The sequence below is a fragment of the Alosa alosa genome, chromosome 8, assembly GCF_017589495.1.
Source record: "Alosa alosa isolate M-15738 ecotype Scorff River chromosome 8, AALO_Geno_1.1, whole genome shotgun sequence".
NCBI classification, from domain to species: domain Eukaryota; kingdom Metazoa; phylum Chordata; class Actinopteri; order Clupeiformes; family Clupeidae; genus Alosa; species Alosa alosa.
In genome coordinates, this window is record NC_063196.1 from 5,148,669 (window position 1) to 5,172,969 (window position 24,301).

Sequence of the window (24,301 nt, forward strand, 5' to 3'; positions counted from 1 at the left end):
CAATACTGTCCCCTTTTGTCCAAGTGTGTGTGTGTGTGTGTGTTTGTGTGTTTGTGTGTTTGTGTGAGCATGGGTGGGGAGGAATGTGTACGAGTAAGAGAGGGAGAGTACATCACTATTTGTGTATGTGTGTGTGTGTGTGTGTGAATGAGAGAGTGAGAGAGAGTGGGTTGTGTGAGCATATGTGTGTGTTTCTGACAAAACCAATCCCAATTTGTGTGTGTGTGTGTGTGTGTGTGTGTGTGTGTGTGTGTGTGTGTGTGTGTGTGTGTATAAATGCTGTATTAAACTGCTAGTGGGAGGCACAGACTTGTCATGAGCAGGGGGGAAAAACAGCTGAGGTGATGAGAGGCTTTGTCTTCGAAGGTGGCTCACAGCAAGACCGCCCTCCTCTCTCCTTCCTCTCTGCCCTACAGTCCCTCCATCCCTCTCTCCCTCCCTCTCTCCTTCCTCCTCTTCCTCCTCCTCCATCTCCCCCTCTCTTCATTCACACCTCCTCTCCCCTTCCAAGTCCTTGCTGTTCCCTCATTCAATCTCTCTGCTGCTGCGTGTATGCCTCTCCTTCTTATCAGATTGCATTCAGAGAGCCTCTCTCAGGGAAAATGGCCAAACAGGAATTGCCATAGCGCAGAGGGTGCATGACCCTGGCAAGGGGATAGAGAGGTGACGGCATAATTTAGTTTTCATGGGAACATTTTCTGTCCTTTTGTGCAGTAGAATAGAGGATTTATTGGCTTGGTGGCAGCAGGCAATGGTTAGCATGCATTGTGCCACACTCCTTACTCTCCCTCTCCTCCTTGCGTTGTTTCTCTCTCTCTCTCTCTCTCTCTCTCTCTCTCTCTTTCTCTGTGTCTCTCAGTCTATTCTTTTCTCTCCCTCCCTGTTTCTCATTCTCCCTCCCTCTATTCCTCTCTCTCTCTCTCTCACTCACTCCTTTTCTGTATGTCTTGCAGTTTCACACTAATATTTTGCTCAGTCTCACACCCAATGTCTCACACTATCAGAGACGCACATGTGGACACACACACACACACAGACACACACACACAGGCATGCTGGGGCAAATCTCAAGGGTGCCTCCCTCTGTGTCCTTCATGGAAACTATAATTACACCGTGTGTTTCCTGATTGTGCTCTTGAGAAGTGGATGCAGTAAAGGAGGTGTGGTTGCAGAAAAGGCTTGTGGGGGGGAGAAAAGGGGGAAATAGGAGGAGGGTGAGTGGAGGGAGAGATGAAGGAGAGAAAGAGGGAGACAAGGAGGAGAGAAAGAGAGAGGGGTGTATGTGTGTGTGGGTGGGTGCGTGTGTGTGTGTGTGTGTGTGGGGGGGGGTGAACGCACAGTAGATGTGCTCCAGAGAGGCAGAAGCTGGAGTGGTAATGAGCTCAGGCCTCGCTTCCAGGCAGACAGACCCCATGCTGGGAGAGACATACACTCACACACCAGGGCTCTCTCTCTCTCTCTCTCTCTCTCTCTCTCTCTCTCTCACTCTCTCTCTCATTCTCTTTCTCTCCTTCTCCATCTCTTGCAGGATCTCTCTCTCTCTCCCTTCCTCTCTCTCTCCTTTCTCTCTCTCTTTCTCTCTCTCCTTCTCTCTCTTTCTCTCTCTCTGACTGACTCTATCCATCAGTTTCTCTCAAACCCGGTCCTCAGCACTCAAGTAAGCTGCTCACAAAAGCACTCACAGCTCTCAGGCTCTTATAAATTCTGACATTCATACTGATAGGTTCATCCTATAAAAAGGGCAGATTGACATTTATGATATTGTATCTCCCTAAAACATCTATGGCCCACACATTCAGGGGCCAATTTCAACACCCTCACTCTTGCAAACTAGTTTTAAAAGATTATAGTCTGTTTTCATCAGGTATGCAGTGCCCCTATTGGTGGATACTGAGAACTGCATATCTTTACATAGAATATGCAAATACATTCATTCATTATATATTTTAGTTTGAGGTTGCTATTATCCAAATCAACTTATTGTAGAGGTAATGTACATATTTTAACAGTATGTATGCTCCCAAGGTCATTCTTACTAGAATATTGCTCAAGCAACTGAGTTAAAGGAACTCTGGACAGCCCTAGTAGACCTGATGAGAGACACACAGTCAACTCTCCTGGACACTAAAATGGGCATTTTTGTTCCCTGTCATCTTCAGTGGCCACATGCTCAGTATGCCTCATCACTGGACGCCGCCGAGCAGCCTGTCTTAGCGGTGGCCAGCAATCTCACATTTCCACGCTCCCACCTCCAGCGTCAGTCAAGCATTATTTTGGATAAACACTCGTTCTGCGCTTGAGCCAGTGCCTTTGTCTGCACATGCCAGTGTTTACATTCTTGGGATTAATCTAACTTTCCCAGGGCCGGGGGGACTCTTTCACCGTCTGGTAGGGATTAGAAAGCATCATGCCTCTGCACCGTCTCCCTGTACATACCAATTGTGTGGCATCGTCTCCTTGCCTTCCTCCTTCCCTCCCTTTTCCCTCTCTCCCTTCTTCTCTCCCTCCCTCCTTTCTTCCCTCCCTCCCTTCTTCTCTCTCTCCCTCCCACCATCCCTCCCTCCCTCCCTTTTGCCTCTCTCTCCAATCTTCTCTCCCTCCCTCCTTTTTTCCCTCTCTCCCTTCTTCTATCCCTCCCTCCCTCCCTCCCTTTCTTCCTCCATCATGGAGATTCATCATCATCTGTCTTGCGTTGCATTAAACGGCCTGAGCGATGTGCCTTAACACGTCTGCTAATCCCTTCATCCGTGCCCAGCGAGAAGAGAAAGTGAGAAAGAGGTGGAGTGAAAGGAGGTGGAGAAGGAAAGAGAGAGGGGGGGGGCATATCCATCAGTGGCCCATGAGGATCATAAGTGTCATATTGAGAGAGAAAAAAAGGGGAGCGAGAGACATGGTTAGACTGTGTGTGTGTGTGTGTGTGTGCAGAGGTGTGGAGAGGGAGGGGATGTGTGTGAGAGGTGTAGAGAGCAACAGAGAAACACTCGGAGCAGCCATCTGCACTTGCCCACTTCACAAGTGAGAGAGCAGAGAGAGAGAACAAGTGAGAGAGAGGTGGGAAGAGTGAACAAATTATAGAATGGAGAGAGAACAGCATTGGATGAAAAAGAGGAAGGAGAGAGAGAGGGCAGGAGAGGGCAAGAGAGAGTGAGAGATGCATTAGCCCTGAAGGCGGTGGCTTGGAACAGCCGTGTCCTGCTGCCGGCTCCAGTGGAGGGGACGCAGCTGAGACGCTCCCTGAGCAAACTGCACGAGCTCGCGCTCTCCGCACACCGTGACCAGCAAGGGCAGATGAGGACTCCTTTATCTGTTTCACCCTCACCTGTGTGAGTCGCAGCATACTAATGTGCGGGTGTGTGCATAGGTGTGTGTGTGTGTGTGTGTGTGTGTGTGTGTGTGTGTGTGTGTGTGTGTGTGTGTGTGTGTGTGTGTGTGTGTGTGTGTGTGTGATTGTGATTGTGGTGGAATAAATATAGAGCAAGAGAGAGAGAGAGAGAGTTATGTTCATGTGTGTGTGTACAGTATGTGTGTATGCATTATGTGTGTGTGTGTGTGTGTGTGTGTGTGTGTGTGCTTCTGTGTGTGTGTGCTTCTGTATGTGTGTATCTGTGTGTGTGTGTGTAGGGGGGGGGGGGGGGGGGGGGGGTTGTACATTACTTCTGTACTTTAATGGCTTTATAGATGTGCATTTCCAGAGATCAGATACGCGTCCTGCTGGCCTCCTATCTGTTGCTGTGCGCTGGACTGGAGCTGTGAATCTGTGTCTGAGCATTATCACACGGGAACCGAGGCTGTCTTTTCTGCACACCCTGATGATGATGACAGTGGTGTGACAGTTCCATTTTATTAAAAAATGATAAGCACCCCAGATAGTGCTCCCCGGTATTTGAGTGGAATGAGCGTCACACTGCCTTCACGGTGTATACTGTATGAGTAATGCACATGTCCCCTTGCTAGCCTCATTTTCAGAACAGTGTAATTGTAGTGCAGGTATTAGATCACAGTCTTGAGGAGATTATTTAATGCCCTGAAGTGTCTGACTATCTGTCCAGTAATCGGACTGTCTGTCCATCCGTCAGAATGTTTCGTTGTCTTCCTTTGTTCGATCATTTATCTGTCGCTCTCTGTGTGACTGTTTTTGTGCCATTCAGACTGTCTCTGACTGTCTGTCAGTTTCTTTGTTTTTGACTGTTTGTGCATGTCTTTGTTTCTTGTCTTTCACTTTCAACGTGGTTGTGTATTTGCACTGTGTGATGCTCTTGTTTTGTTGCAAATGTGCTTACCTTTCATGTCGTGGAGTTGATAGTGAGTCGTGCTCTATCATAAAATGTCTTTCGAGGAAGGAAAACTGTCAAAGTCACACTCTCCAGACAGCAGACTAAAATAGAAGACAGTCAGATAGACAGTCAGATAGACAAACAAAAATAGACAGACACGCAGACAGCCAGCCAGCCAGACAGCCAGCCAGACAGACAGACAAACAGCCAAGCAAGCAGATGTAGTGGCAGTAAGGTGGGAAAGACAGGCAGACAGACGCATGAACAGTGACAGACTGACAGCCAAAAAAATACAGGCACATGTAAAGCCAACAGGCAAAACACATCAGGGCCAAGAGACTAATGAAGAAGCATAGCTGAGAAGCCATTCCGACAGACTGGCAGATTGACATACAGGGTGAGCTTGTCTACACTGTCTGTCTGAGTCTGATTGCCTGTGCGTGTGGTCAGTCTAATTGTGTGTCTCTCTCACCTGCCCCCCCCCCTCTCTGATCTGTCCCACAGGGCCGCTCAGAAGCTGAACCTCTCCAAGCGGAAGAAGCCCCAGCCGCCGCCCCCCTCGCCGCCCGACCCCAACGAGCCCGCCTTCTACACCGAGGGCTTCAGCGCCACCCTGCAGCTCTCGCCGCCCCCCGTGCCGCCATGCCTCCTCAGGGCAGGGTCAAAGGTCAAGGACACCCCTGGGGTGGGAAAGGTAAGACGTGCCGAGACGACTGTGGGAAGTCCCCCTTCCAAAAAAAAACTGCTCGAAAAAGGGTCATTGGGTTCAGTTCACAGCGTGCTGGTCAGTGTTTTTGGCAAACCAGGCTTCATTGTGTCTGCTACTCGGACCATAGGTGATGCTTTGATGCAAGCTGTTACACAGCTGCTGAAATATTGCCGTCTGCACTGCAGCAGCAGTCTCTCTTTGGCGCAGAAACACATCAGAGTTCTTTATCGGCCACGAAACGTCTGGTACGGCGGCTCCTTAACAGTGCCCGGTATGTCTCTCTCTTGGAATGTAGGCGGCCCTCTCAAAGGATCGCAATCAAGTAGGAGTACGCTGAAGCATTTCATTTTCATGATGCATTCAAGTGCATGGCTTAAAGCCTAAGTAGATTTGAGAAAGGGCATGGCGTGTGTGTCCTCTGTGGTTTTAAAATATCAAGTGTGAAGTATTACATGTAAGTGCGTTCCAAGGATACCCTCTTTACCACTCCGCACTCTGCCTGTCAGACTGTGGGCATGAGAACTGCACAGCAGCACATGCCTGGACTGCCTGGCCTTATATATTTATAAATATACACACATATACGGGAGGGTATATTAAGCACATGGATCTTATGGTAACATTGCTGGCTGCTAGCAAGGTTAGCTTGACTCAAAACACTGGAGGACACGTCACTAAGACTTGCATGATGTGCAGTTTCCCAGGGACCCTGTTTGACCAGAGGAGGCTGGAAGGACACACAGTGCAAATAGGTCAGTGCTATGGCACAGTGGTGTCCAGTTTTAACTCCACGACACAGCTGTGTCCTCCAATGCAATAGTTGCATACATAGATACATAGATGACCACATTTGAATGTTGAATGTTGTTGAGGTTTTTTTCTTTTTTGCTTTAGGGGATGTTGATTGTGATGACCTCGACAAAAGGTTCAGTTTAGAAAGTAAAACCAGTTTTGGGTGGTTTTGCTTACAGTAATCCGTTCTCTGAAGCAGCTGATTTGACTTACTCCTTTACGTACCTCCTCCCGCTTAATGGTTTTAGAGCTGTGCTAATGAAGCAGATCTGGCTGATTGACCTCTCAGCTCTCTTGGGAACCCTTCTCCTATCAGAACCCGGAAAGCACACTTCTATGTGTGCTATTTCGCTTCTGTGTGTGTGTGTGTGTGCGCGCGTGTGTGTGCATGTGTTTGTGTGCGTGTGTGCATCTGTGTGTGTGTGTGTGTGTGTGTGTGTGTGTGTGTGTGTGGGTGCGTGTAAATGCGTGTATTGCATCTGTGTGTGTGTGTGTGTGTGTGTATGTATTTGTGTGTGTGTGTGTGTGTGTGTGTGCGTATTAAAAATAATAATAATGTGTGTGTGTGTGTGTGTGTGTGTGTGTGTATATGTATGTATGTATGTGTGTGTGTATGTGTGTGTGTGTGTGTATGTATGTATGTATATGTGTGTGTGTGTGTGTGTGTGTGTGGGGTGTGCATGTGTGTGTGTGTGTGTGTGTGTGTGTGTGTGTGTGTGTGTGTGTGTGTGGGTTGCATGTGTGTGTGTGTGTGTATTGTATGTGTGTGTGGGTTGTATGTGTGTGTGTGTGTGTGTGTATTGTATGTGTGTGTGTGTGTGTGTGTGTGTGTGTGTGTGTGTGCAGCAGCCCTTTCCAGATGATGTGCTGCAGATTATGTCTGCTGAACGGCCGACATGACTCCATGTTTGTGGAATCCCAGCCCGTGCCCACACAAGTTCTCTGAGCAGCACTGACTTGTTTGGATCTGCTGAGCCCAGCGCAGCGTCAATGCCTCATTGACTTCAGCATGGCTGTCTATGGCAGCATTATCGCCAATGCGTGACGCGCACCTCGCCTCTGAAGGAGTCTTTGATAGCGGCTGCCCTGATTCCCAGGCCGTTGGGATTCCAAGAGGCCCGTGCCATATGCCAGCCAGCATTCCTCCCCGGAGTGAGTAGCAGTTCGGGGGAGTGGGAGAAAAATGTGTCGGAGCGCTGGGAGACAGGCTGGTGATGGCCATCACTGGGAATGTTCCAGAACCAGAACAGGGTCTGTCACAGATGGATCAAAAACACCGAGGCTGATTGTTGTGGGTGGAACACAATGAGTTTTGAAAATGAGGAATTCATAACACAATTATTCTGATGGCATTAATTCATACAGAAGTATGCATGTTTTTTAGAGCCTGAATCCAGAGAGAATAGACAGCCTGTGTCACAATCCAGATAACTCTGGCTCATATTTTACCTACAATTGGCAATGCCATTCCAGTGGACTCCTCCGCACCAATACATTATGGTGTTACTCACACTTCCATGTTAAGAATGTAATTCTCTGCAGTCTCAGTTCTGATTAAGCAAACTTAAGTTTGGGTGATGGCACCCAGGAGCCAAACATCTCTAATTGTTATGGAGCCGTGCAGGTTCTGGTGGAAATGATTTAACAAAGTGAAAGGCTCTGAACCCTGACTTAATGATAACTCGTGCTTTTCCATCCAAAACACATGCATACAAATCCTCTAGTGCAGTCTCCTGTTGCTGCCTGTTTACTACCAAGCCTTCGATTTGCTTTTATTACTTCTGAGCTGCAGTCATTATTGAGCTTATTTAATTTTGTAGATTCTCACTCGTGGGTCCAACAAACACACCTGCTCAGATCATTACGGAGGTGTCATAAGTGGCTGAAAACCTCCGAGTAGCTTTATGAGAAAGCCGGCATTTCATAATCACACAGTTTATGGCTCCTGCAGTCTTCACCTCCCTGTTCTCTGCATCACACATATCTGAGCTTTGTTTGTCTTGCTCTTGTTGCATTTTTGGCAGAGCATCACATGAGTAGTAGTCGGAGTTCATTGTCAAATCTCTGGCTCGGCTACGCTACTTGTCGGAGATTATACCGCTTGAAGAGATTATGCTAAAGTGGATTAGGTACCCTTCTGATTTAGCAACCCCCACCCCACACACACACACACACATATATACACAGGTCAGGGATTCTATGGACAGGCGTGTGATTAGCGAAAGAGGTGAGGTGTCTCCAGGTCACCACCACAGCACATGACTTGCGGTCAGACGCCCTGGGCATGCCTCTGCGGTGGAAAGCACCGCGCTGGTAATTGTTTGACTAAGTCGCACGTGCTGCAGGCCTGACCGGTTATTCCGCTCAAGTTAGCTGATCCCCTTTGCTTGTGCGGCACGCGGTCTGGGCTCTTGAGAACAATGTAGGTCTTTCAGTGTTGAGTGGGATTCGGGAGAGTAAAATACGGCTGTGTGCTGCAGACTTGGCTGGCCCAGGATTGACCCTCACAGGAGTTATTAGAGCAGGTGATCTCACATTTGGCACAGATTCAGAAGTATGGCAAGATTGCATTTAGATTGAACTTGCAAATGGTTGCTGTAAGCAAACGGACTGCAATGTGCCTTCGCCTACATCTGTAGTGATTTGCTTTTGATGACTTAAGAGAGCAGAGGCAGTGGCTAAGGACCAGAGGCAATAACTTTAACATCACATCGTCATAATGTGATCACTGTGGTGTTGGCAAATTTGTGCATTTTGTTAAAAAACAATAGAGGTGGCCTTGAAGTAAGGTTTTTGTCGGTAAGCACCTCAGGCGAAAAACACATTGCTCCTGACCCCAAAAAAGAGACATGACAGGCGTAAATCAAGCCTAGTCAAGCACACAGTAGTCGTTGGGTAGGATTACAAAAAAACACAGGCAGCTGCCTGCCGCTAATGAGTCGGCTGGATGTAAAACAGAGCCTAATTAGGCCCGGTGAGTGTCAGCACATCCGCCGCACAAAATGGAGCTCACACAATGGGCCCCTGTAGCAGAAAGGCAAACGAGCCAGGAAGAGCCCACTGCTACAAGTATAATGGGGGAAAAGAGGTAGAGAATGGAGAGAAAATGGCAAAGGAGAAAGGAGAGTCATTTGGAGTGCGGACAGAGGGAAGGAAGTAACTGGAGCAGAAGAAGAGAGAGAGAGAGGTAAGAGGAGGGGAGCGAAAGAGAGAGGTTGGAGAGAGGCCTGGAGGAAGAAGAGAGTTGTTGAATGGTGGACGTGGAGAGGACTGAGAAGCGAGGCAGTTCATCTGAGGGAGGGCTTGGTGAGAGGCCTTGATTAGAAACCACTTTGCAGGATATGTGGCCGTAATAACATGGGACTGGACCCTGGCTGTGATATCATGGGACTGGACTCTGGCTGTGATATCATGGGACTGGACCCTGGCTGTAATAAGGGCAGTCAGCCAGGTTTAATTGGCAAAACAATATGCAGCTTGTCTGGTAGATTGTTCCCCCTCAGTCTCGAGTGGCGGAAATTGCCGAGATGTTGTGGGATGCAGAGTTGCAGTGCTCTCAGTATCAGAAGATTAATTGCGATTTTGACAGCTCACTGCCCTTCAATCATTAGGAAGAGTCTTCTTTTATGTGTGGCGGCTCCTCAGCGTTTGAAAAATAATGGAGAACTTGCCCTTGCCTTTTCCCATCAGAGAGTAAAAGTCAGACAGGAAATGAAGTTGTCTGTGGCCCTGCATCTCATTTCTCCGCATCAGGCGAATAGCAATTCCATCCTCGCCCAACGCAGGACCCTCATTGTTTGCAATTGCATTTCTTTTATCTACAGCACTGCGGCAATAAAACTCGCAGGCTTTCTATTGTTGCGCTCGCCAGAGCCTTCCCTGGTGGCCATAAAAGCTGAAATAGCGAACAGGGAATGTCCTGGCGCGTTAGCGCTGCCTCAGAGCGCACAGAGAGTAAATTGGGCCTCTAAATCAGGCGGGCCGGGATGTGGCACATCAGCTTCCTGTCACAAGTTTGTTCAGGTGCTGTTTGTTTGTTTAGCCGTTTGTGGTCACTGATGAGGAAATCATGCCCTGTGGATATATAGTATATGCTCCATATATATATACATATATGCTTGTTTACCTCTCTCTCTACCTCTCTCTCTTTCTTTCTCTCTCTGGGCAATTCCACGCAAAACTGTCACGTCCATAACGTCAACTAAATATCATGGCGTTGTGTTGGCGTTATGGATGTGACAGTTTTGCCCGGAATTGCCCCTCTATACTGCATCTCTAGTGATGTGTTCTAAAATACGACAGTTAAAGTCAGCTTTGACTATCACTTGCTTGCAAGGCTATTGAACAAACTGATGTGTAATGGTATGCCGAGTGGTTCTCATGTGGCCCACTGCGGTTGCTTTCCCGTGGCAAAGACGATTCTCATGTCAGATCCTTGTTGACTAATGGAGGGTGGCACGACAAGTGAGCTGAGCAACACGGGGACGCCGATCCTGTTTAGCTGCCGTGGTGCATGAAAGGAAATGGAGGAAGAGCCTTGAAGAGCCCTTTGAAAGAAAAGCGTTAAATAGTAGTTTCTTTTGTTTTTTGCTTCTCACATGAGGCTTCCTGCTGTGAAGACAGATGCGTTTTTTTCTTCTTCCAGAGACCTAATTAAATTAGGGTCAATAGAACAGGAAGTATTAGCTGCAGTTGTTTTAATACTGTAGGTCCAGCCCTTCCCTTCGCAGGTCCAGTCGACGGCTTCCTCTCTCTGATCCCTAATCCAGACGTGTTCCTGTGCACAGATTAACTCTGTGCGTCACCGTGCAGACTCCAAAATACAGACACTACCTGTCCTGCTCCCAAACACAAACACCCCAATATATGTGGGTGGTTATCGCTTCATTATCCATTGGTTTGATTGGTCTCTTGTGGGGGAAGTGCCACTCCCTTTATTAAAAAGCTTGTTCTCCATTAGGACACATTCAACGTTTTTTTTTTTTTTTTTTTTTTTGTAAAACAAGTACATCTTTGAATTGGTCATTTTGTAAGAATTGGTGGGTACACCATTCCAGTGAGAGCTTTCTTTGTCTCGTTTGGGGATGTGCTAGACGGCTTAGCCAGGCCCCCAGAGATTGCCCCAGCGCATTACCTCATCGTTGGCCCAGTTCCAGGTCACTAGATGGATTTATCCGTGCTCCAAAGGTGGGCCACCCCATGAAACCAGATTACACATTAGGTACAGCTCAGGTTTTTTAGCATGATGTTGTCATCGTCATGCACTCCATTAATTTCCAAATGAGCCATATTCACCGTTTAAAGAGGCCGTTAACATTTAGCAGATCACTCCAGTTGTTATTTAGTTCGAGTGGCGATGAGGCCACACTGTTGCATGCTCAACCCCATTTTCCTTATCAGGTAGCACTAGAATGGGAATTTATGGAAGCTGATATTTACAGTTTGCATAATTCCAATTATATGAAAGGTCTCAAGCGTTTGTGAGCGAATTCATTGTGAACTACGGCTGGAGGAGTCTCCATTTAATGATGGGAAGTCTAATTGCATCTGTACAATGGAGGGTGCGTTTATTGCTCCACAAAGCATTGTGCTCAGCTGAGCCCACTGCAGCAGTGTTGAAGACATGACTTGTTTGGTCAGCAGGCGGTCAGTTATGGTGCTCATGAAAGAGCTCTGTGCCAGAACTGACTTTGAGATTTCTTCATCCACCTCCTGCAGATTCAGCGGATTTTCTGATGGGCTGCTTTCAAAAAAAAAAAGAAAAGGAAAATAAAGAGCCTGACAAGGAAAGGCAAAGGAAAAGAAACTCTGGAGAATTAGACCTGTCAAGAGTGGAGTGGGTAGTGTTAAGCCAGCTGTATACTTTTGCACCCACCATTGTTTGCCACTTGAAAATCCATCCAGTTTTTCTGTTCCTCCCCCGTTCCTGGCCGCTAAAGAGCTGGCGGTTCCACTTGGCCGAGGCTTGTGAGAGAGGCTCTCGTGTGTCCGTCAGACCCACCCCAAAGTGTCAGTTGACCGTCAGGAGGCTCGCGCCGCCACATTGGAGTCTGACTGGAGAGATATATTCCTGGGGCGCTTGGGAAGAGTGAGGAGGAATGGCTGGAAATCTGAAGCAACAACTCTCCCACCGCCAACTTGTATGCCATCCAAACACCACCATGTGTGTGTGTGTGTGTGTGTGTGTGTGTGTGTGTGAAGGGGTGTTAATCCTCGAATCCCTGGCAGGGCAGCTGAAGGACGTTAACGTGGCATGCTGCGCACAGTGCCACTCCCTCACGTTCATGCTGCCATGGTAGGGTCACCTGTGTCAGTGCTATGGAAACGGTGAGCCGTCGGCACTGACTGTGGAAACGCCTCCGTGGCTCGCTAATTAGTGTTAGCATTGGGGTGTCTGTGCGTCTCCAGCTGTTGTTTGATGTCTGAGAGGGGCGTTTTCAATATTTTTTATCGAGCAGCTGTTGTGATTCGACGCTCAAAGACTGAAGAGATGTTTGTTCGAACCATGTTGGAATTTTAAAAAACGTTTGAAGTTTCTGTTTAAAAAAAAGTAATGGATAACATACATAAGCACAAAGTTACATTATAAATTTGACGTTACTTTTTATCTGTTGTTTTGCATCACAGGTCAAAGTGATGGTGCGGATATGTCCCGTGCCAGGTTCTCCTGAGTCCATGTCCTTCCTGAAGGTGGACGGCCACAAGAAACAGCTGACTCTACTGGAGCCTTCGCCCAACGCCCCCTCAACGTCCTCCGCCACTGCCCAGAGGCGCTCGGCCACCGCTCCAAAGATGTTTGCCTTCGATGCCATTTTCACCCAGGATGCCTCCCAAGTGAGTGTCCAGGGGTGTTTTACTCATTTCAACCAGACACATGGGGTTGGACCCACTTGAGGGAGAAAGCCTGTTCAAGCGGTGTTTTGGCAAGTCACAAATACCCTCAACTGAATTGAAAAACAATGGGGACAAAGTCTTTAGATATGATTGTTGTTTGTCACTTCAGACCAAGAAACACAAAGCTCAAACATACATTTCTGTGGTAAGGGATCGTCATATATCATGAAATAAAATTGCAAATGAATCCACAGTACATAACACCAGTTGTGTCAAATCCATTACAAGGGCCTTCCAGAGTGAAGACAGGAGGTTGAGGGCAGGGGTGTGTGTTTATATGTGGGTAGGGGGAGATATCACCAAGACGTGGGGGAGGGGTGCCCTTTCCCATTCTTAGAAATCGGGGGGCAACATTTGCTAGGCCTACAAATACTTTGAATGCCATCGCCTCCCAGAATATGCATACGATCTCACAACAGGGCACTGGGTGGGGCAAGTCAGTGCTCTAAACAGAGATCAAAGTGTTCCTGGGGGGCACGAGGGTGAGTGAGAGGTGTGTGGGGGAGTGTACTTGGGAGGTACGTGGCTCCATCACACACTAACTAAACCATCAGCCGGATCAGGGGCGCACACAGGAGGTGGGGGGGTTCCTGTTGTACATCATCAACTCTGATGATCAGTGCGCAAAACAGACGGAAGCCTTTGAAGAGGCAGACATCAGAGCTTGGGGTCGTGCTGCAAGTCTGTCAAAACATTCACACATGTAACACACACACAAACACACACACACACGCACGCACACACACACATACACACACACACACACACACACACACACACACACACACACACACACACACACACACACACAAACACACACACACACACATACCTGAGGCAATATGCCATAGTTTGAAAACTTTATCACGGAAATGGCACAGATTCTCTCTTCTCTTCCGTTGTAAGAGTAGAGCCCGCGACAGGTGGAGTTCTGTTGCAAGCTGTGGCAACACCCTGACAGCCCCAAGGGTGCAATCTATAATGAATATGTTTAGAAGACACAAGCAACTGGTTAGAGACCTTATTATGTGCGACAAACTTAGGGAGGGTACGCCGTGGGAGAAGAAACAGCAGATAAAAAGTAGGGGGATGAACATTTTAATAGAGGTAAATTCAACGCTCAGTTTCAAGACTTATCACAAACATCACAATGAATACAGTCCATACTGTTTCATGTGATGCAACGTCAAGAAAACTCCTGATCTCTCTCTCTCTCACACCCATTGTTGTGTTGTCCTTGGGCACTGGCATCAATAAATCTTTGAAGTCTGAGGCCTCGTTTGTGAAGTCTCTTATATAATGGCCATCTCAAATTGTGATGCTGCCACTGGCTGAAGTTTTTTTTTTTCCTTGTGTGTCCCAGGCGGAGGTTTGCTCAGGGACTGTTGCAGAGGTCATCCAGTCAGTGGTCAATGGAGCAGACGGCTGCATCTTCTGTTTCGGCCACACAAACCTCGGTTAGTACCACTACTTCTCTAGCCTGACATGGGCCTGTCTCCTACTGTACACTGGGGATCTGTTGTAGGACACTAGTTCAGACATCACACTTGGGCATCAGTTTCCTTGGATTTTGTGTATTACAGTATGTATTGTATTAAGTATGTTGTGATTTGTGATGGCTATGTACTGTAAGTAAATAGTTGGTACAATGCCACAAAAGGGAACTTCATTAATTTCCAAGCATTCACTTCGTTTTTCAGAACGTACTGTATACTGCTTGTGTTGGTTATGTGGTGAATTCTTCTGTGCATGCTGATAAGTGCTGTTACTGTAAGTCCCCTGAGATAAAAGAATGCGTTGTCATGAAGAAAACTCAACTCCTCATGACTTTGGCTCAAATATAGTTACTGTCACTGCCCGAAACCCTTACTGTCTGAGAAGTGTAGTGCAGCGACAATCTCCCCTGATGTGGAAAATTATGAATTACACACTCTAGGCATTCTATGAGTGCATGTGGGCATCGGTCGGAGAGAAAAGCATGGCCACCATTTCCAAAATCCTATTTTAACCCCTACTGAACACACATCATGGCTAGCTGCATGCCTCCACCAATTCTACTCCATTTTAATTAACTCCACCATTGTGTGCCGAACCCCACCAAAAAAAGTCTTCTTCCCGAATTCATTTTAGAAGGCATCACAATGACAATGGCTAGGGGGATGCAGGCAGGGGGTTCCGCGTTTTTGAACTGATTCTGAAGCCCTCTCAGAAACGGTCCCTGAGTGTTTTGTATGAGGAGGAAAACTGTAGCTGTTAGCACTCTCTTTCTCTCTCTCTCCATCCCCCCTCTCTCTCTCTCACACACACTTTCTCTCTCTCTCTCTCTTTCTCATTCTACTGTATGAGACTGCTTAATCAGTCGTGGCTGCGTACGGAATGTAAAGTAGGCTACTAGGATCATCTTTATGCTCTGTGTTTGTTAAGCATGCAAGCGTGCATTCCCTTCGCGTCCTCCTCTCGCTTGCCTCTGGTTTCCGGCCTTTGGCTCGACCCCCTGCTGAGAAGGTTAGCTTACCCCCCGCCGTAAGGCTGAGGACTCGTGTGTTCAGTTGGGCTTCAGCATCAGTTTCACTCGCGTACAGCGCTGAAATACCTCTGTAATTTATTTTAATTACACAAGCTTTTACCGTTTCAGCTTTGCTAATGCAGAGTTGAACCACTGCCCATCTAGATCCACTTTTAGCCTCCAATGTGTTACTGCATATCGCTAGGCTATGGTAATATTATTCAACGCAAATGTGTCAGGAATACATATACCAGGATTAGAGCTCCCGGGTTCCTTCATTTTTACATTTTATAATGATTTTGAATTTATATGCTGCTGTTGTCCCCAGAAATTGTGCACATTTACATTTGTGTAGTCTACATGTGAACTAAATGTATTTCATGTGTCTGTGTCTGGTTGCCTGTGTGTACCTGTGGAGAGACCACCGACATATCTTTGTCAGTTTGTCAGTATATACAGTACAATATATATATATTTTTTTTTTTTATATATATTTTTTATATTTTCAGTACAATATATATATATATATATATATGTTTGTCAGTATATAGATAGATAGATAGATAGATAGATAGATAGATAGATACAGTAGATGGATAGATAGATAGATAGATAGATAGATAGATAGATAGATAGATAGATAGATAGATAATTTTTTGAGCCCCAAGGGGAAATATACAGTGTGGGAGCGGCCCCAGTGTTGTTGCTGATTGCTGCTCTTAGTGCATATGGTACTGTATGCTATGGTACTGTATGCCGGGTTGCTGCTCTTAGTGCATATGGTACTGTATGCCGGGTTGCTGCTCTTAGTGCATATGGGACTGTATGCCGGGTTGTGCCGGGTTGTGCCTGTTTGGCGTGTCCATCTGCATTACCACTTACCCTGCCCTGACCTGATCCCCCGCCACAGGCAAGACGTTCACCATGATTGGGCAGGACAGCTCGACCCAGAGCCTGGGTGTGGCACCGTGTGCAATCTCCTGGCTCTTTAAGCTGATCGAGGAGCGTCGGGAGAAGGCTGGCGCCCGCTTCTCCGTCCGCGTGTCCGCCGTGGAGATCTGCGGCCGAGACGAGGCCCTCACCGACCTGCTGGCCGACCTCACGTCAGGCAGCGCGCAGGACAGCCAATCCCCGGGTGTCTTCCTGCGTGAGGACCCCGTCTCTGGATCTCAGGTAATAACCCCGCTCTCAATGAAAGTGGACCGCAGTGTCCTCTAGTTCTGGTCATTTGCCCATTGCTCTCGCAGGTCTTTCCTCCTTTTGTTAATTGAGCGAGAGCTTCCTCCCTCTGTGCAGTGACTTCATCACCTGACCTAATTTTTTGTCACCTCCTCACCTCTATCTTCCTCCCCCACTCCTGTTAGTGTTTCTCTTAAGGGTGTCACCTTGGAGACCTGACTTTCAGAGCCAGAGATGTGGCCTTGTGGTCCAATTATCAGATTCTTCTCATTCACCCCCCCCCATTATTGTGTTGGTCATGCTCTGCTTTCTTCCTTTTGTACTGCTTGCCTGCATGGTTTACATTCTCACTGCCCTCTATCTCTCTCTCTCTCTCTCTCTCTCTCTCTCTCTCTCTCTCTCTCTCTCTCCGTAGCTCCAGAATCAGAGTGAGTTGAGAGCGTCCACGGCGGAGAGGGCGGCCTTCTACCTGGACACGGCCCTGGCGGCTCGGAGCACCAGTCGGCCCGACTGTGAGGAGGAGGAGCGCAGGAACTCCCACATGCTCTTCACCCTGCACGTCTACCAGTACCGCATGGAGAAGAGTGCCAAAGGAGGAAGTGAGTGTGTGTGTGTGTGTGTGTGTGTGTGTGTGTGTGTGTGTGTGTGTGTGTGTGTGTGAGAGAGAGTGTATGTGTGTGTTTGTGTATGTTTTGGTGCTGTATGTGTGTGTGTATGTTTGCGTATGTTTTAGTGCTGTATGTGTGTGGTTGTGTGTGTATGTGTGTGTGTGTGTGTGTGTGTGTGTGTGTGTGTGTGTGTGTGTGTGTGTGTGTGTGTGTGTGTGTGTGTGTGTGTGTCTGTGTCTGTGTCTTTGTGGATGTTTTGGTGTTGTATATTTGTGGTTTTGCTTGTCTTGAGTCAGCGTGTGCGTTTGTGCGTGTTTGGGTACAAGGTCTGTGTATGTAGATTCAGAAAATGTGTCAGAAATGTTTTTTATGCTCTTGTGTGTGTATTACTGGCATTACTATAAAAAGGCTGCTCTGCTTGTGTTTGGGTCTGTGCTTGTGTGTTTATGCCTGCAAGCTGATCTCCTTGCGCTTGTCTGACTGAGAGTGTGTGGGTGGGTGTTACTCAGTGAGCATGTTGTCATTTGTGAAACAGCTTGGGGAGGTTAGCATACTTGCTCATCACTGCGTCTCCATCACTGGCTTAATGAGCCTTCACTCACCTCTCCGAGGTTTAATTATTGGGAGTGGAACAAGTTGTCAGGGAAATTTCTATCTTCCTGGAAGATTCATTTTTTTCATTTTATTATTTATTAAAGAATATTATCTTTAAAGTTCTACTACTAGGCACCAGAGCATATCATTTTCATAGCACCCACCGTGGGATCGATGCTAGTGTGTCAAATCTTTCCCCGTTTGTTCGAGCTCAGTAGAAACGCTCTGATCTGCACAATTCAAATGAGTCTGCATGCTTTCATCTCCGGCTCCCGGAACATATTTTGCATGCATCATTAGTATTAGAAGAAAGCCAGTTGCAGTGGGTTGCACAATCCCGGCAGGTCTATTATCTCTCCGTCCAACTGAACATATATTAATTAGCTTCATTTGGTGCCACTGATAGCGGGAGAAACCAGAATACCAAGCACAGTGGGGGGAGACGCCGGCACATTTTCATTAGCGCTCCTGGCCCTACCTGTCAGTGGAGCTTCTTGACGTTAGCCTGGTCATTAGTATTTCACCACTGTCTCCACTACTCTAGATGGGCGCTGGTCACAGCCGGAATAAATTTCAATGCATAATGAGGGTTGGGTTCTCTCACTTGGAATGTTTATAGACGGGCGCCAATGATGAGGAGGCTACTTAGCATTCCACTCCCATGGAGTGCTATCATTCCATACGCTCTGTGTTTTTGAGTCTTGCTGACGTGAGGTTAATTTTCAATGCTTGCTATTTAAAACAGGCACATTGCCGCTTTCCCTTCTGTGAGCACTTGACTTATTTTTGACCTGACTGACTTTTGAATGAACCCAAACCAATTTTCCAGAAAATATGATACTGGCCTTAGTTAGTCTTGGCCTATTTATTTATTTATTTATTTATTTATTTCATAGACACCAACGAAGGCACTGACTTCTCTCTCAATTCAAAGACAAAAACTATCCCAAGTGATTTGTCAAGTTGATGTGTGGCATGCACTGAATGATGAGTAGTATGTACTGAATGATGAGAGAAGACTAAGATAGTGAATGAGAGTTCAAAATAAATAGCAAGACTATTCGTTGTAAGACGCTGTCTTCTCTCAGTTTAAAAGTGTAAATGCGGAAGCGTAATCCTTCAGTGCCACTCTAGAGATTTATCAGATTTGCATAACATGTATGTGAGTATTAAATCGTGCGATTCAGCCTGGAAGTCATTTTGCATTGGCTCTAGTACTATTAAACAGAAATAAGACAGTGATTCTCTAAAAAAAACCATGCTATTCTGAGACCATTAAATGGCCATTTATGCAAACGATTGGATTTCCTTCAAAAATGTGATTGATTTTTTGTTTTGTTTTAATTTTTGATGTGTGTTCACTCTTCCTTTTATACTTTGGAGGCCAACTCATTTATTATCCTTGGAGCTTGGCAGTTGTAGAACCCAGTACCAAGGTCATGGTTTTATCTCTGAGGAAGCACAATCTCTTTCTGCTGAATGTTAATTTTGCCTCCTGTAACTGCTCGCTAATAAGTCTTCCCTGCGCCCCTGGCAGTGTCAGGTGGTCGGAGTCGCCTTCACCTCCTCGACCTGGGCAGCTGTGAGTCCGACCTCAGCCAGACCCGCGACGGAGGAAGGGGACAGTGCCTGTCCCTGGGTGCCCTGGGCAATGTCATCCTTGCCTTGGCAAATGGAGCCAAGCACGTACCGTACAGGTGCATGTTTGATTATGCTGTTTGTGTAAAGAAATGGGTGTTTCTGTGTGTGTGTGTGTGTGTGTGTGTGTGTGTGTGTGTGTGTGTGTGTGTGTGTGTGTGTGTGTGTGTGTTTGGATGTGGGTGTTTGTGTGTTTGATACAATGTGCATTTATGTTTCCCTGGCTGCAACCTTGTACATGTTGCCGACTCCATTCTCAGTCAGATCAATGGACCCAATTAACGGACTTGTAAGAAGGAAATGGCAAGCTGTTGGAGGCTGAAATGAATGGATGTGGGAAGTTATTGATGGCATTTAGATTCCAGATGCAAGACAAGGCTTTCCATTGGCACCCTGAAGGACAGACTTTAGATAGGCAGTTACTATTAGATAGAAGTCATTTTTTCTTACTATTTGGCTGGAGACATTTTAGCACTTGAAATCCAGCACACCAAAAATATGAAGGGCCTTTAACTTTTGGCCAAAGCCATAAAAACAATTTCTCTTATGGATTTCTGTTACACTGTGCCGAATGGTAGAAGTACTGTTTTTTGCCATGTTGTTTGCCTATAGCGCATATCTCCATTGCAGTAGGATCTGGTTGCTGTGATCATGAGGGAGTGAGGGTTGGGGGTTGGTTGGTTAGAGATGGCAGGGGTTGGCTTTTTTGGCTAACGAAGGGGCTGTTTTGATGAATAATTCAGGGACAGCAAGCTCACCATGCTGCTGAGGGAGTCCCTGGGCAACATCAACTGCAGAACCACCATGATTGCCCACATCTCAGACTCGCCAGCCAAGTTTGCCGAGACGCTCACCACCGTTCAGCTAGCCTCGCGTATACACCGCATGAGGAAGAAGAAATCTAAGGTTAGTGTTTGAATCTGTGGGTGCACGTACAATTATGTCTATGTTTATTTGTCTTTGTCTTTGTGTTGCACATTTTGTGGGTGATTTTGTGTGGGTGTGTAGAACTCTGAGAGGCCTAAACCTGAATTAAGTCTGGCTGGGGTTTTTATATTGTTTCAACAGTGGCTTTGCAATTGAAATGTGCAGTCAAATAGATCTTGTAGTGCCCCTGATTGAATATCCTAGGTTAAATAAAAACTTACATTTCAAGCCATTCAGATTTTGACATATTTTTTGCCTTGTTACAGTAATAATTCAGTGTCTGTGCCAGCAAATCAATGGCTCCCTTCCATAGGGAGTCTGTTATGTATGCATTCAGATTAGTGCAGCATACATTCACCATAATTAGGCAGATTGACGACATGTATTTATTCCTTATAGATCGTAAAAATCATTCAGAAGCATAAGTTGGCAGCCAATATATGTTAATGTCATTCATTGAAGCACTGTCTGTGTTGCCTGCACTTTTAACCTTTGATGATATTGACATGTCATTTCTAGAGGAACTAATATGCTGTAGAATCAATTGTGCACTGAAATCCAGCTATTGAATCATCCAAAATGCATTTCAATATCTCCAGCTTCCTAATGTAACCTATCCATACTGAGAATACTAGAGTAGAAGAGCTCCATTAATCAGTGTGTGGGAGGTGCACAGTAGCTCACTGGAAAGACATGGTATTAACTGTCTTTATTTCTCCATTTCAGTATGCATCTAGCTCTTCTGGTGGGGAGAGTTCTTGTGAAGAAGGGCGGATCCGTCGGCCAGCGCATCTCCGGCCATTCCACCCCAGGACTGTGGCCCTTGACCCAGACATGCCCTCAATGCTCTCCAGTGACCCGGACTACTCATCGAGCAGTGAGCACTCCTGCGACACGGTCATCTACGTCGGGCCTGGCGGAGCCCAAATCTCTGACCGAGAGCTTAGTGACAATGAGGGCCCACCCGCCTTCGTACCCATCATTCCCTCTTTAAATAAGAAGCGTGCAAAGGACGGTCCCTTAAGAGATGGGGATCATTTGAAGTGCAACACATTTGCAGAATTGCAGGAACGTCTCGAATGCATTGATGGCAGCGAAGGGCCGTCCACTTTCACAGGAGAGGGCAAGGGATCACAGGTAATCCCTAAGGTAACCCCCCTAAATAGTGGGGTTGGCAAAGCATTGGAGGAGACAGCATTTTCTGCCAGGACTGCTAAGAACTCTTTCCAAAAGCCTTCCCACACCATAGGGTCTACCCACCCTGCTCCCCTCAATCCTGAAAAGGAACATTCCAGAGCTCCCTCAGACAGGGTCACTTCTGAACCTAGCAAATGTGCAACAACAGATTCAGAACCCGTAGTCCGAGAGAAGGTCTACCTCAACAAAGGACCTTTGCCAAAACCCAACAGCTCCCCCTCCCAAACCAGGTCCTCCAGGACAGCAGGTAGCGCTAGCAGTGGCCCTGCTGCACGGACACCTCCCGTGGGGATGAGCCAGCAGGCTCTGAGACAGGGTGAGCAAGGGGGATCTCCTGTTATGGAAAGAGCACACCACATGAGCAGAAGTCCCCTGGAGGTAAGCCATCTCAGAGCAGCCCTCAGGGGCAGGTGTTTAGAGCGGGATGTGCTAAGAACCACACTCACCCTTCAGCAACCTGTGGAGTTGAATGGGGAGGATGAACTGGTGTTCACAGTGGTGGAAGACCTTCCCCCTGGTCTTATCCCAGATAATGGTAGACCATCCAGTATAATCAGCTTTAACAGTGATTGCTCCCTACAGGCTTTGGCATCGGGATCACGGCCTGTTAGCATAATTAGCAGCATTAACGATGAGTTTGATGCCTACACTTCCCAAGTGGAGGCCTCCCAGGCAACCTTGGAGGCTGTCAGGCAATCGCAGGAAGACTTGTACACTTTCCACGGAGGTGGACAATCCTCGATTGGCTCTTGGCCTAGTGAGATGAGTGTGTGCACGCTTGACAGTGAGGCAGTCCATTCGTCCAAAGGTCACATGTCGAAAGGTAGGAATGTGAGAGCAGATAGCACATCCTCTATCTTGGATTCACCTGGTGCGTTATGCATGGACCCCTTTTCTCAGAAAGGGGCCAAGAGTTCCTTGGGAGATAGTGGTATTTTCTTTTCAGAAGTTGACAGTGAGACTGCTAGTCCCTGCAGAGCATCCCTGAACAAGTGCCCAGCCTCTCCTGATACTACCAAAGCATTCCTAAAAGGCCCTAAATCAGCCAGAGCTAACACTCTGAACACCTCACAGTCCCCACAGTCCCACCATGGCTCTCACTCCTCGCTACCCAGGAAAACCAAACCTACCTCGTCTGTTGCTCCAGGCCCTAGCTGCAGCCGTGAACTGCAGAGGCAAGACAGCAGATTGGAAGAGACATGGCTTCGCGGTGCCAGTGGACCCTCAGATCCTAAGCCCACAGACTCTGTATCTTTTGTTAAGTCACCAAGAAATGCCCTGAGTAGCATTCCGACCAGAAAACCCAATGGAAACAGCAACAGTGTTCCCCGCCCACCCAAGGCACAAGTTTCCTCCTCTACCCAAAGGGTGGTGGATGGCTGTGAAAGATCTAGCAGCAAGAAAACCGACACCTTGAGTAGGATGCCACAGCTTAGACGGGGAGCCACCACTCTTGGGACTGTGTCTGTGCCTCATACTTCATCTGAATCTAAATGGGGCCAGGAAGGGTTGCAGGGGACCAGCAGCTTAAGATTCTCCTCTTTAGGTAAAAGAGGAAATGGACAAAAGGCTAGTGGCCTGCCGAAGTCTGAAAGCATTTCCCCTCCTGCCCCACCCCTTCGGAAGTCTAGCCTAGACCAGAGGACGAGGATTGTTTTGTCTCCAAGTGCCTTGAGGTCAGGTAGCGATGCAGCCAAATCCTCACTTCCCAAAACCTCAGCCTCAGAGGAGGACTTTGATTCTGCTAGCTTCAAAACATCCAGTTTGAGGACGGCCTCCAGTCTGAAGGCACGAGGGGGCAAAGGTGATAATGGGAGGTACTTTGGCAGCCTGGTGTCCTTGGAACGATGTGACAGTCTCACTTCAGTGGGATCCAGACCAGGACTGTCAAGAGAGAACAGTGGTGCTAGCTTAGGAAGCACTGGAAAATCAAGTAGGATGGTTCCTCGTCTTGGGATACCCACTTCATCCTCAACTCCTACTGCAATCTCTCCACCATCCTCTGCCACAAGTGGAAGCAGACTTGGACATATCAAAGCCAGTATCAGCTCTCGAGCTATTGGTCCCAGTGGCACCAAAGCAAAGGTGCTGTCTGCGAGTGGCTCAAAGGCACTTAGTTCCTCCACCAAATCTCTTACGACTTCAGCTGCACGTAATGCCAGCCTGCCTCCATCAGGAAAGACTCCGACTCGTTCAGTGCCGGGTGCTACTGCAAAGCCAGGCAGAGGCACCATTATGGGCACAAAGCAAGCTCTACGTGCCGCGAACAGCCGAGTCAGCGAGCTAGCCTCTGGTAGTCCCAAGAAACACTTAAAGGGCTCCGGAGACTCGGCAGATGGGAGCGATGGTGCTACAAATCCCAGCGAGACACCCACCCCTGCCTCTCTGCCTTCACCCTACAGCAAGATAACAGCCCCGCGGCGACCCCAGCGATACAGTAGTGGGCATGGAAGTGACAACAGTAGCGTCCTTAGCGGAGAACTTCCACCCGCCATGGGCCGCACTGCCCTGTTCTACCACAGCGGTGGCAGCAGTGGGTATGAGAGCATGATCCGGGACAGCGAGACGACGGGCAGCGCCTCCTCTGCACACGACTCCATGAGCGAGAGCGGGGTCTCAACATCGAGTCGAGCAAAGGCTTCTAAGTCGCCCAAGAAAAGATCAAACGGTAAGCTTTTTTATTATTACTACTAATCAACATTGCTGCATCAAGATACAGATAAATTAACCAACACATATTTTTGTCCTTGAGAGGGTTGAAAGAGAGCATGTATTGGCAAGGCCAGGTATTCACTTTCAACTTGTTCATGCCGTGTTTTATTTATCTCTTTGAGGATCCTCAATATCAGGATTCTCGATGCTCAAAATTGTTGTCCGAAAAATTTGTATAAAAAAAGGAAACATTAAATTAAGTTAGATGTTTCTACAAAGGAATGTACTCTCCTGGCTGCCATCCATAATGCATAGAGCAGTTTACTAAGAG

The 24,301-nt window shown here is 47.4% G+C and overlaps 1 protein-coding gene across 4 annotated transcripts in view; it reads left to right on the forward strand.

Moving 5' to 3' along the window:
* Window positions 1-24,301, forward strand: part of kif26aa (kinesin family member 26Aa) — a 90,314-nt gene that overhangs the window by 58,291 nt on the left and 7,722 nt on the right. For all 4 annotated transcript variants that reach the window (XM_048250395.1, XM_048250396.1, XM_048250397.1 and 1 more), the window contains 8 exons: window positions 4,779-4,968; window positions 12,403-12,609; window positions 14,033-14,126; window positions 16,086-16,348; window positions 16,770-16,953; window positions 19,094-19,253; window positions 19,938-20,100; window positions 20,848-23,986. In XM_048250395.1, the coding sequence (XP_048106352.1) occupies window positions 4,779-4,968; window positions 12,403-12,609; window positions 14,033-14,126; window positions 16,086-16,348; window positions 16,770-16,953; window positions 19,094-19,253; window positions 19,938-20,100; window positions 20,848-23,986 (4,400 nt within the window). The remainder of the gene's footprint in view (window positions 1-4,778; window positions 4,969-12,402; window positions 12,610-14,032; window positions 14,127-16,085; window positions 16,349-16,769; window positions 16,954-19,093; window positions 19,254-19,937; window positions 20,101-20,847; window positions 23,987-24,301) is intronic.